This window comes from Aythya fuligula, chromosome 2 (assembly GCF_009819795.1).
Source record: "Aythya fuligula isolate bAytFul2 chromosome 2, bAytFul2.pri, whole genome shotgun sequence".
NCBI classification, from domain to species: domain Eukaryota; kingdom Metazoa; phylum Chordata; class Aves; order Anseriformes; family Anatidae; genus Aythya; species Aythya fuligula.
The window spans coordinates 78,774,925-78,788,754 of NC_045560.1; the positions used below are offsets into that span (position 1 = coordinate 78,774,925).

General features: G+C 37.1%; 1 protein-coding gene across 1 annotated transcript in view; it reads right to left on the reverse strand.

Moving 5' to 3' along the window:
- DROSHA (drosha ribonuclease III) overlaps positions 1-13,830 on the reverse strand; it is a 68,245-nt gene that overhangs the window by 17,009 nt on the left and 37,406 nt on the right. Inside the window, exons 18-24 of the mRNA XM_032182689.1 lie at positions 11,261-11,399; positions 10,550-10,610; positions 8,526-8,585; positions 6,439-6,538; positions 3,629-3,731; positions 1,185-1,255; positions 56-100 (exon numbers count right to left, since the gene is read on the reverse strand). Coding sequence (XP_032038580.1) covers positions 56-100; positions 1,185-1,255; positions 3,629-3,731; positions 6,439-6,538; positions 8,526-8,585; positions 10,550-10,610; positions 11,261-11,399 — 579 coding nt within the window. The remainder of the gene's footprint in view (positions 1-55; positions 101-1,184; positions 1,256-3,628; positions 3,732-6,438; positions 6,539-8,525; positions 8,586-10,549; positions 10,611-11,260; positions 11,400-13,830) is intronic.

Consider the following 13,830-nt stretch of genomic DNA (forward strand, 5'->3'; position numbering starts at 1 on the left):
GCATCCTTAGAAATAAAACAGCTATGAAATTTATTACAGAAAGGGATACACTTACTTGGAGTGGGTGCAGTGGATAATTAAGCCATACATCCCGCAGGTCCTGCAAACATTGAGAGATGCCTTTAATGCTCAAGGGAGTCATTTAACAAATTCCACAGTACTAAATAAAATGTCATTACTTGAAATACTGAACTATTTCAGATGCTGACTCTGCTTATTGCAAATTCAATAGTGCTGGCAAACTAATTTTTAAAATCGTGTATTTGCTGTTCAAACTGCCTGTACTTCTCCCAATTAGCTTGTGTCAAAGAGGTGGAAAAATCCTTGAACCATATAGAAAGTGGTTAAAGGGAAAAAGATTTTTTTAGGCCTCAGGTCTAACTTTATTTGCACTCCTCAGTAGCAAGTTTGATTTAACCAAAAGTGAGAACTAAAATGAAGAAAAACCTTGTACTCTTGCTTTTCACACAGGTTTCCTTCATTATTTGCTGCCTGGTGCCTGTAAGCATGAGTGACAATAGGCTTCAAAATACTTCTATTTCTAATAAACTTTGTCATTTCACAGACTCAGACTTTCAGGATGGAGAAGACTGATTCATCCCATAACTACTGCTACATGTATTATTCCAACAGAACTTACTGGTTACTTTTCTTAGCCATTATACGGGATAAATGCTAATTAACTGCGATCTAGGATAAAATATGTAGGAATGGATCAGACTAATTAAGCAATTTGGTAAATGTTGGATGAAATCCCCTGTAATTTGTTAAGGTTTCTAAAACTTCTGGGCGTTCTATGATACTACAACTTATGATACAGCAACAGTCACTTGAAATGTGCATACTTTCGCCAAAGCACGCCATCTGGACCCACAGCACCTACCTCTTGTCAGAATAACACTCTGCATGGAAGCCTGCAGGTTTCCCACACCACACTCCCTTCCCTACCTAATCCAACAAACAAACAGCACACCTGAGTGAACACCACAATTTTTTTTTGCCTGAACCAATGCAGCTTGCTTTCCTAAACACGCTATGTTACATTCAGTTTCCAGGAATTAAGTACCACAGGTGTCTTCCTGTTCATGTGTGATTCTCAGGTAAAACAATGGGCAAGGAGACATGTTCTGAGATGTCCTCAGTTATTTTCTAAAATGTAAGGCAAATCAAAAATACATAAATACCTTGTCATTGAAGAGCAAACGTCCAAATAATTGTTTGGCCTCTTCTAGGCTCCCTTCTAGATAAACAGCTCCTACATGAGTAAAACAGTATGTTCAAGTGCAACAATACATTAGTTCTTAGAAGTTTATTAAGTACAAGTTACTCAAAGATCTCCACTGCCTTTACTTCCAATAAATTTATTTAAAAGCACGCTGTGTTAATAATCAAAATAGAATATCAGTTTTTGAGAAATCTAAAGCACATTAAACATGAGCATAAATCAACAGTTGTAAAATGCACAGAAAAAGCTGACACTTAATTCAGTGACAGAAAATGACACACCCAACAAGCAAAGTTTAAGCAAATTAGGCTAGAAGCAATCTATTTCTAAAAGTAGTTTCCAGTTTTCCAGCAATCTATACCGTATATATATTCAATAACTGTCACTGTCTACATTTTAATAGCCAGCAAATAGTTTATATTTATTCTGCACTTTCAACATTATATTCTGCATATAAATGTCAGAACTATTTCAAACCTCAGTGCCTCCTTAGGATCATAACATTATCTCCCTTAACTGCAACTCTCTCTACTTCTAGAGATTAGTTGTACAAATATATATATTTTAACTGCATATGCAGCCCTCACTAGCCCTCCACCTGCCCATTAGTAACAAATTGCAAAATCTGTGTTAGAAGATTAGGCTTTTGGTATACCATATGCACTCTGTCTGCACAGGCACTTTTAAAATTCAATATCAGCACTTTGTTCCTTGATTATCTTTATAGAAAAGCTTCTGAAAACCTCAAGTTAGTCCTTGTACACACATCTGTATAAAAGCAAAGGGAATACACAGCTACATGAAGAGTACAGAGCAAGGAAGTCAATGTTCCCACATAAATGGAGAACACTCTGCATTGCTCTGCTTCCACCCCCACCCCCCCTTTTTAATGCTCTCAGGTCAACTACTGTCTTTGGACTCTTTGGAGAATGGTTTTGGGGTTTATAAGAGCATCTTGCCAGAGGCATGTTGACAGCACTGAATTTTAAGCAGGTCCTAGGCAGTCTGCTTACAGTTTTGCTTATTATTTTCATCACAGGGAAAAAACACCAGACTTCTGGAAGGGTTCTCAAATAGGAGCTCCAGAGCCCACATACATTTTTACAGTCCCTTTACAAGTTCCCAGATTTTAGCTATGGCCCTGACAATGCCTTACTGCTCAATTAACTTCATGAACAACTTGATATTGGATTTAAACAGCAATCCTGCTCTCAGAAAATCTCAATGCCTGCCAAATAGTCCTCATCACCGTATCCCAGGCAGGCTGAAGTATACGAATGAAGCCACAGATACATATCTAGTATTCCTCTCCTTTTTTAAATTAATTTTTTATTATTTATTTTTTAAGATCAAAACACTCAAAGAAAGCAAAATAGAGTTAGAAACACAACTCCTGTTTCTTGATAAGATGAAATGCAATTTGGCCCAAGGCAGAACACACAGAACTTGCCATCTAAGCCAGCTGTGATCTGTTTTTTCAAAGCAGAACAAAGAGCTTTAGGATCCTGTATGGAATATAAAGACCTGGAACACGGCTAAGCCATTTCTATAGTTCATATCACATACAGCACACTTGTATGAATACGAAGACAAATCAGTGAAGTTTAAATTGTTTCATGTATTCAAACAAAGATTTAGAAAATGATGCTATTTAAAATGGAGTTCATATGGATGTAATGGATCAGACTTCCTCCTTTATGCTTGCTGATTTTGGTAACTTGTCAGGTCTTCCTGACCTCTCCCACATAAACTTATTCACTAGCAGAACCAGTCACTGATCAGCATGCTAGTGCCCAGCAGCAAAATTGACACAGCTTCCCTTTATCCTCAGCCAGTGAGTTTTGGGAGCTTTATGACATAAGTCATGGCATATTGCCATGCCTTTTTTTTTTTTATTATTACTTGGAAGGAAAATAAAAAGACCAAAAAGATTTACTTGGCAAATGTCACATTTAACCCACAGGAGAATGTCACCTGGGCAGAGAGGAAGTGGGCTGGTGCACTCTGAAAGCAAGTCACGGATGAAAATTCAGGGCTGACATGGGACCCCCCCATTACTAGTGGAAGCAGTGAGCCTCCAATTTTCTTGCCAGGCCACGGTGAACAAGCTGCTCCTGCCCAGAGGACTGCATGTGGCAGGCCACAGCATGCATGAGGAGTGAAATCCTCCAGTGATGGGTGGAAGTGCCATACCACAATATGAAACAGGTGCAAGATTTTTCATTGTAAGGCTGCATATTCATCATGTCATACACATGGAGCATGTACAGGAAATGGGAAGAAACAGCGGAAAATGAATAAGCTTTATCACCTACTCTTAGTAGCACTACTCAGCACAGACCTATGTGTTATGCGGACATTAAAACACAGCTGTTTGTGCATACACAAACACACGTGGTTTACCTATCAGGGCTTCAAAGCAGTTGGCCATGGCATGGCGGAGATCCGATTCCCTGCAAAGGTCTGGACCATGGGCATAAAGCATGAATCGATCTAGTTCCAGCTTCTGCAGAATGTGAAAAGAGTTAAAGCCATGGTTATAGAAGTACAAGTTCTAGTCACTAGAACTCAATTACACCACTGCGATGCAGCAACTGGATTTGAGGGAACGTTAAAGCTGTTCTCCACAGTTTCAGTTCAGACATTGGCTTTAAGTTTAAAATTAGAACACTTTAATTGTTTTCTAGAGGCAAGCAGCTACAGTGTAATACTGTGGGAAAGCTAGGAATTATCAAACCAAAGATTCAAGGGAAGACAGATCAAAACAAGTTACTAGTTAAATTTAGGAAGGAATTCAAGAGGAGGGCTGAGGGTGTGACAGAAAAACAGCCTGCTATCAGATGGATGTAAGTGTGCCCTGTCTCTTGCTGGTAGTTTGCCCTCATGTGCTTTGCCTTCAGAAATGCTGAAGCAGCAATCAAAGGGAGGGGAGTTAACGCTGAGGAAAAAGATTACTCCTACGAGAAGAGAACAAAGCAAGACAGTGAGTTACAGGAACTCTGACAGACACAATCCAGTAAACATCTGACTTTATCCTTTATGAGTTTCAACAGGTGGTAATACCAAAAGCCTCTGCTCACTGAAAGCAGAACTGATATTTTAATCTGCAGTGCCACCTAGCTTTCTTTTCCCTTTCAACTGTGAATCATTAACATTCATTTTTAAGCCATATTTCTGCTTGCCAGTCAGAACCTAAGGTAGTGAGTCAGATGCATCATATAATGTATGATAATTCTGCTATAGAAATGCAGGCAAGAGCTACTAGGTTCTCTTTTTGTATTCATCTTTTTGACACAAAACCATTATTGAGATTTTTAAGGAAGAAATTTGCACATCTTGCAAAATTTGTATGAGAATAGGTTCTTCCCAAATGGGCGTAAGTTGCTACTGACCAATTTCTCATTAACTTTCATCTTCCCAGAGTATATTTAAGAGGTAAAAGTAGAGAAACTAAGGTATTTGAGATGTGAGGCTTAGACATCTCAATTTGAAAAAAGGAGTCTTCCATTTTCAATGTGTGAGAACATATTCACAGCTCCAGAACAAAGGACAATACCACTTACCACTTTATCCAGTGCAGGGAACACTCGTTAGTTAACATCGAAGTGGAATATTGTTTTACTACAAATTTAAACTTTAGATTTTTTTCATTTGTTTGCATTAACTCTTTTCTCCAATGTCTTAGCTTCATTTCCATTGCTTGCATTCAGTATATTTTGCACATGCTTTACATCTCATTTCTGATCAAGACATGGCTCAGACTGTTTTTAAAATTGCTGCCACATTATCTCTTAGAAGCCACAGAAATTTATCCTTTGATCCTCAATTAAAACAGCATTCCACATGCCCAAGAGAACTTAAGGAGTTGAGAAATTTTTTGAGAAAGTAAACTGCGTGCAACATGGCACTGCATGGGGTTAATTAAGGGGCATGAAACCAGGATGGTCATATAAGATATACAAGAGGAAAAAAAGGGTAAGTTAGGAAATCAGGAATGTATAGATATCTAGTACTTACTTTCTATCTAATAGAGTTTAAAAAATGTTGCAATACATTTTCAAAGATAGTCCATTTAGAATAGTAAGTATAGTGGAAAGAGCTGGAAGAATATATAAACTTACCTGATTCAGACTTTAAAAAATAAAGTAAATTCAGCGTCAGACAGTTCAATATCGTATTTAAAAACAAAGCCCCAGTTGAAATGTTTTTCAATCAATTCATGCCTATCTAAATCATTAAAGAAAGCTTTGGAGGAAAATGATTTTGTTCATTCCCTACCTTACACTTCTCCAGAGGATTCGGCAAAAAGGCATGTTAGAAATCATGCAGTTTTTGCCAAAATCTCAAGACTGTATATGCTTGTTTAAATTATCGCATGAGTATGAACAGACAAGATTAAGAGAGACTTGAAAATCATCAGCAATACACAGTGGGGTGGTCGTGGGAGATGCACGCGCACGTGCATGGCCTAATACATTATACTGGCAAGCCTCAGACCGTTTTTTAAAAAAATATGTTAACAATCAAATCTGAATAAGGGAATACCAAATTATCTATGAACATAGACTTAATGAGCTTTGTATATCATATTCCCACCTCCAGTATCACGCAGGAATACAAAAAGCTCCTGTCATTCACAGAATTAAATAAAATAAAAATCAGAGGCATCTCAATTTTTCCCATGATGTAACGCTACTTTTCACCAAAAGACTTTTTAACATTTTGCTCTTTCACAGTTCACAGAAAGTCTGAAGGTAACTGCTTAGGTTAGGGAGTGGATGAAACAAACTCCCCTACCACCACCCCTCCACTGTCTCTACAGCCTGCTGCCATCTTCTACCTTAATGCTCCATCCCACAGTCCCTTTAAAGTAAACCAATTTTACTTCCCTTCTACTATCAATCTCAACATCTATGTTATTTAAAGTTAAATATAGAGGCACCTTCACCATAAGCATCCTAAAAACCTAATCTTCTGCTGGCAAAAATGACCCAACTATTCTTCTTAAAAACCTACTCTGGAGGTAACACCAAGCCCTACTTCATCTCTAAAATAACTTACAAATTAAAAAAAGCTCCTGTACCCTAAATTCTGTGCACAAAACATGATAAAGGCTGATGTTTGAAGCAGACAGATCCCTCAAGAAGCTACTCATGCACTAATAGTCTCACACATGGGTTTCAGCTACAGACACATAAAGCATAGGGGTGTACCTTAGCCAGCATGGCCAGATGTTGGTTCTGAACGATGGCGGTGCGGTATGTAGCTAGTCCTCCTTCCTCCAGAGTGGGAAACAGGTAGTACAAGTGGACACTGGCAAAACAAAATGAAGATGCTGTCAGCATTTGGTTAAAGATGAACTGACGTACGTCTCTATGGAACACCTCCTTCCCATCAGATCCTAGCTGGTAATGGGTCCCTTCCCAAGGTAGAAGATCAGCTTGAAGGTAAAGAAACAATCAAAGATTAAAACAGTTCTCAATAATATTGTCTGGGTAGCACGGGAAGCAGGGGAGAATGAGTGCTGCTTCTTTACTGGGCAGCACATAATTTCTAAACCCCTGCAGTGACAGGCAGTTCCCTCATCTGAAGGCATCTACCAACAGCAAAGGTGTTACCTGGAGGATGCTGAGCAATAAAAGCAGGGGAGAACCATCTGGCTTGAACTCTGTGCCACAGGTACACCACAGTGCTTTACGATGATATTATTCAGCCTGGACCACCACTTGGGATTTATTTAGTTTTTTAATTAACTAACTTATTTATTTTTACAGTACTTTAGAAAATAATTGCTCTTAAATGCCAATAAAAATAGTCTGTTTAAAAACAACATTACCAAACAGATGCTAACAGAGCCAAAGAACAGGAATCAACAGTCTGTATTTATCAAATGCGTGAAGTCATTAATACCACAAACAGAGAGAAAATGAGTTAAAGTCACAGGCTTTCAACTGCTGTTAATGATATTTATCATTGTGAAAGTAATATACTTTATTAGTAAACAAGAATTCAATGAGACAACCAAAACTTGAGTAAAGGATAAATGACACTGACTAGCTCTATATGGCTATTGAACCCACATCAAGAAAAGTTGAAGAGGGTTTTCAGAACCCCACAACTGGATTGCACTGGTAAGAGAGCGCTAATTATTAAAATACTTATTAATCCACTACAAAGGGGAAAAATCTGCAGGTGGAAACAGGATTTAAGAACAAGAGTTGCTATACAACTTAGAGGCAATCTAATCAAGGATTATAATTCACAAAAGCAGAAGCCTGAAGTTGAGTTGGGAAAAAAGCTTCAGATTTAAATAGGTGTTTACATGCTTTATTGAACAGAAACATAGCAGAGTTTTTTTCTTAATTGAGACAAAAGTTAGCTCAGAAAGTCAAGTGATGGTTGATGAACAATGACAATGAAAAATGCAAGACAATTTATTCAGCAAGTCTTCCATCTTATCAGCAAGTATTGTTCTATAGGAGAAAAGGCCATGGGCTTTAAGGGCAGTGGAGACCTTTACAGACTAATAGCTTTTAATACTGAGTAGCTAATGGGTAGTAGAGGCTAGCAGTGAATGGAGATAGGGGCAATTTTGTTATATGTATCAAACTTACTGTAAAGTTTTTCTTTATACAAGACTATTCTCCCATTAACAGTGGTAAAACAAAGCAGTGAAAATGGATAATCCTTGTTTCATGGAAATTGGTTGCCACCAGTGCCCACTAAGAGAACCCAGTGAAGGTGGCTTTTACAATATTTTTGTGTTGTTCACTAATTTCAGAGTACTTGAAATGGACCAAAACTGGAGCTGTTCTGATGAAGCACGATTTCTTGCTTTTAGTTCTAAATAATTTAGATTTGTCCTCAACAATTTTATTTATATACAGACACTATGCAAGATATAGCCCTCATTGCTGGAAATTAAGAGCTGCAACACATTCAATATTACCAATTAGTGTTTTTCACTGGCAGCTAGAGAAAAGGAACCTATGGAAACAAAATGGCATGCTAATAAAAATCTTTCCTGTAAAAAATGGATACAAACTTCAATTTGACAGTTGCTGAAATATTAATTTCTAAAAACTCCAATCAATTTTAAATCACACTCAGTAAAACAAACTCTAGTTTCTCAGCAGCAGCATGAGAAGAATTTTCAAGAGGCATGTGCAGATGTGCAGCTTGAAATATCAGGGGCAGGACTGCAAACACAGGTGGTGAACATACACTGCAAAGCTTCATAAACCAAATGGTATGAGAATAACAAACAACAATGAGGGCTATTGAAGAATTCCCTGTTTACCTTGTTAAGAATTCTACCACAGCATCTCCCAGAAATTCTAAACGCTCGTTGTGGTTAATCCTGAAAAAGACAATTTAAGGTTTACTATTAAATAGCACGTGCCTGTAACTTACACAGTACATTTGGAACATTTATGAGTTGCTTGCTGATCAGACATGAATAGCCATTCCTGCAGCCTTCCCCACCCTCTCTGGAGTATGAGGGTACAAAAACAGAGTAACTACACAAATCTTAAAACTCATGAGTGACAGTCTTTGAAATTTCCGTATGTTCCATTCTGAGCTACTGTCAGAGCACAATAAATGCAGAGAGAAAACTGTTGTTGACTGGCACTGTGTAAAGCCCTACTGAGACTGGGTTTCTTTGTCCATAACAGGACATCAGGTGGTTGAAACAAATGACCATCTTCTGCCTTTAGTGGGTAACTAGGGCAGTGTACGTAATTAACATCAACACCTGCAGGGTACGGTGATTCTGCAAGACTTGTTGGTATGGCAGAGCTACAATGGAGCAAGTACCTTCATTTTTCATGGCACCTTTAAATACCAGACAGGCACGCAGACTGTTTTCTGTAATTTCATTTGAGCTCAAAACAAAGAATTGCTGAGGAAGATACATTCGAAGATACCGTAAAGTTTTACACACTTTATATTCAGTGATTTCTTGTGATTGCTCCCAGTTTCCCTTTGTTTTGTATAAAGTTTCATTTCCCCCTGAACTCTCTGCCTGTTTATAAAACAAAGGACTAACAGGACACAGGGATTGCAAAGGAATGTGAGTTTGTCTTTAAATATATACAAATTTCTGCTCTACACCTCTAAGCATGTAATTAGCACCATTTTGATTTCACATGTGGATGTAACAGAATTAAGGCCATAGCCACAGGATGGTTTTGTATCCAAAAGATCTTTTGAGTGTTTGACAGCTTTTATGATAATTTGCATTCCCTCAATGATTATATGACTTTTGTTCATGCAGACCTTTGTTATGGGCTGAAAGAATTCAAGTACCAATGCTGTGTAGAACAATGAAGTGATGAATACAGAAACTCTGCTGTGTAGTGACATAGCAGAAAATACAGGTCTTTCAAAAGCAGGATTTTATTTTGTGGATTATTTAATGCGAATGCAATTTAACCTTATCTCACATTGTTTTACAAAGGCTGAAATAATCTTGAGATTGACTCTCAAAGAAAAAAGGGCACAGTCTAGCTGAAACAGCATTCGGGGAACACTACAACAATCATTTATTCAGAATTCAACTACCTCTGCTCCCGAGCTTCCTCCAGAGTGATGGCTCTCAAAAGGCCCAGTCATAACCACGGGTTAACCAATATACCCCATCCTCTAGTTCAGGCAGTAAGGAGACTTCACATGTAACTGTTTCTTGCATTATCCCTATCAGCTTTGTTTACTCAGTTTGGCTACATCTGGTGTTTGTAGCTATTAAGCTCAAACATTTTTTTGCACAGAACTCTTAGTGGTTATTTAAACTACTGGTTAAACTAGTGGTTATTTAAACTATACAACTGTAATAATTCAGCTTTTTGTCCTCAGCTGTTTATGCGTCTCTCTTTAAACTGGACCAGTAGACCAGCAAAGCCCATATTTGACATCATACTTGTGTTAACAAGGTGCCATGCCAGGAAAAGTACTGCTACAAGGAAAGGTGATGGAGAATCCAATTTACAGCAATGATAACAGTAAAAGAACTTACTTTTCATCGTGCAGAAAGCAAAAGGTAGCATTTTAGCCCTCATTTCAAGGATAAGCAGAAATTACAGAATTAGCTTTTAAAACCTTCCTTAGGATTTCTCTGCAGGCAAACATTTACTATGTCACTGATAAACAAAGTTCAGCACATCCCCAGAAGATAAGTCAATTCCACATTACTCCATTTCAACTATTTGCCAAAACTGCTGCCGCCAATAAGTTGGTTGAAGTAACTCCTGCAACAGTTTATCTCCTTGCAACTAGTTCATAACTAACATGCTGTACAAATCTAAAAGCAATTATATTTGTTACCTGGAAGGAGCTGGATCATCCTGTCCCAAACGGGACATAATATTTATCAAGGTGTTTATCCCTAGAAATATAAACAATATTATATATTATATAATAAGTATTATTAAACAATTGCTAATTCAATTTACATAGACAAAATAATTACTCAAAATGGTACTTTGTGATTGCTATACACAAAATCTTGCTGTTATTTATAGAGCTCATTTACAGCAAGTATAATCCTGACAGATGTTTTCTAACTGACCACCGTCCCATTACAAGCAGCTTTTTTATGTTTGTGTTCAGAAAGCCAGAGACATACTACCTCTGCCAGAAAGACATTCTGAACATTACACAAAAATAAAAAAATTCTTCTCTACATCTGAATATATTTAAGGGGTAAGGACTAGTTTAGAGCAGACAGACCACATTTTCGTTTTACAAGATACCTTTACAAAATATCCTCCAGTATGCTTACAATGTTGAATAGCAAGTTAAGAAAACAATACTTTACAAAAGTATTTATAATTTATCTTGCTTTTTCTCAGCAACTCGACTAATTTCTAAAATCCAGTTGTTTAGAAAGATCCCACTGGTTGTATGTATAACCATTGAAATCCTCCACTAAAGTGATCTCAGAAGAGCAATGGACAACAAAATAGTAACAGACAAAATTTTTTCTTACTGATTAAGAGTGAGGTGAGAGAAAATGGTAGTGGTGTAACTACGTACCTTTTTTTCTCATATGCATATGATGAACCTTTCTGTCTCCGTACTTTGGCTGTCGAATTCCACAGTTGGATAAGGAATTTCTGGCATGGTCCGGATTCATTCCAAAGTTTAAGTGATGGCTTGGATGAGTCATGGCAAGCTGTATTGTAGCACATGCAAGAAAATGAAGTCTTAGGTTTATTTTTGCAAATACAATAAAAAATACTGGATTGGTAGCTAATAATTATTATTATTTTTTTTTTAGTTTGAAGAAAAGCTACAAAGTGATGTTGTCAATTAGTAGCTTGGTTCCAGCAATTTAAACATAGGGTGTATGATTTCAGATGTCAGAGAAGAAGCAACACTTATGCCCAATCATCACTTTACCAAATTAATTTTCAGTTTTTTTTCTTTTTAAGAAAAATTACCTTTGAAGGTAAAAGCATGAACTGTCAATTTGCCCTAACAGTTTTGCTTACCAGCTATGCTGACTTGTTTTAAATACAACTACATTTGCTTATTCAAAAATATACTCATTGTAACGTTGCAGGACAAATGTTCATATTAAAAACAGGAACAGTAAAGAGTATCTCCACTATTCACATATTTGATTAAGGGCATTTAAATATTAGTAAAGCTTTCCTACTTTCAAGTAAAAACAAACAAACAAACAAACAAACAAGTGCATTATCTCTGGCACAGTTATACAAAGCAGGACTCTCAGGACCATAGAGAGCCACTCTTCAACTGAAAGTTAACATCAGTGGCAGAATTGGTCTTCTGTTTTAAGTTTCTACCATTTAGCACCCGCTAACTTCCGCTGTTGCTGATACCAAGATTGCAAAAATGGCAGCTGGTAAAGGTACTCTAACTTGCTTTTATGACTCTCTGCAAACTCATTGTTGGGTGTGTATATGCAAAGAAAATGTATATTATGCATGCATAGATGTATACATTCATATACCCCTTATATAAGAGAGACACTAGCAAATTCAAGTTGCAGAAAGTTGTTTCTGAAACACTTGCAGGAATGTTGCTGCAGGCTATAAGCAAAGACATTCCAGTAGCCCTATGCACACTTCATTCAAACAGTGGCTACAGCTTTCCAAAGACAAGACTTAGAGAAATTTCAGTTGCTGGGAATAAAAAGAATAGTCATTCAACAGTAAGAATTTTCTCAAAGTCCTTTTCAGTTCCTCACTAATGTTAGTAAGATTGTCATAACTGCATATTTTCAACTTCTGCTCCATCTGTACTGGATGAAACACTACCTTGTCTGAACTGTTAAGCTAGCATATTCTTTCTTACCCAGTCTGTGCTTTAAAAACAACACAATATGACAGAACATGTGAAAATCAATGCAAAACTATACATCTGTTATTTTCTATGCACAAATGTTAAAGGTGCTATATAAATTTTTTAACAAGTCTTTCCTGGAACAACTTACTGTGCTTTAAATAAATATGCACAGGGATCAGCATTAAAGAGTTGTAACATTTATTATAACTAAACATTAATTTGACTGATGTCAACATACTTCATTTTATGCGTTCTCCCCTTTTCAAATGTGATCAGTTTTTTAGTTTGTGTCTTTCGTCTCAACATTTAAGATTTGTCACTGCATTTTTATCTTTCATGTTAAAACCAAGGCAGCCTGCAAACAAAACCTACAAGATCCCCAGTGTTTAATGCAACTTTCAGTAGGATTGAAGTAGGACTTTTTTCTCTAAAAGCACCTTTTAGAAAACAAAGAAACTATGAAAAAAAATCACAGCAAGCCTTGACTTAGAATTCTTCAGGAGGTTTAAGGTCTACATCCACATATAGAAACTGCATTTTTTGAACTTTGGGAAAATTAAATTAATTTTTTTCAGCCCCTACCACAGTCAGTGGAGGGAGACTGGGTATTTTAGGGAGAGATCTTGAACAGAAGCCCATTTTCCTTCAGCAACTTCAGAAGAAACATATGGGGAAAGGGACCAGCATGCCAAAAGTCAGTCTTCCGGATCTTCTGGAGCTGACCAGTTCCACACACACACTTACATAAATGGCTGGTCACGCAACAAGGATGTATTTAAAAAAAATAAGCCCCCCCTCCTCTCCAGTTCCTGCCCTTGTTTGTAAATGCAACATTTCATTACGTACTTGTAGAAATCAAGAGCTGAAGAGAAGTTCGAAAATTCCTTGCACTAGCTATAAATGTTGCCTTTTCATTTTGCATTTAAGTTACTCGTCTTTGGAATAACAGGCTATAAAAGGAAAAAGCAAGGCACTGACTCATCTGCAGAAAACCACTATCCATCACAAATAGGTAAAATAACAAGTACTGTACCGTCCAGTCTTTTCAGACAGACTATTCTTTCTCTTCTACACATTACAAGCAAATCCAGGTTTACCACTGAGCAAAGGCAGGTGGATGTCTACATGCATAGATGTAGAATAGATGTGTTAATTTAAAAACCTGTCGGAATAACTAAAACATTTGAAAGATTTTTGGTGCAAACAATCAAAATATCTCAAAGCAGCTCATTTTCATGATTTTATGTAGAAGACAGGATTATAAATAAACTAAATTTTAGGAAGACAAAATG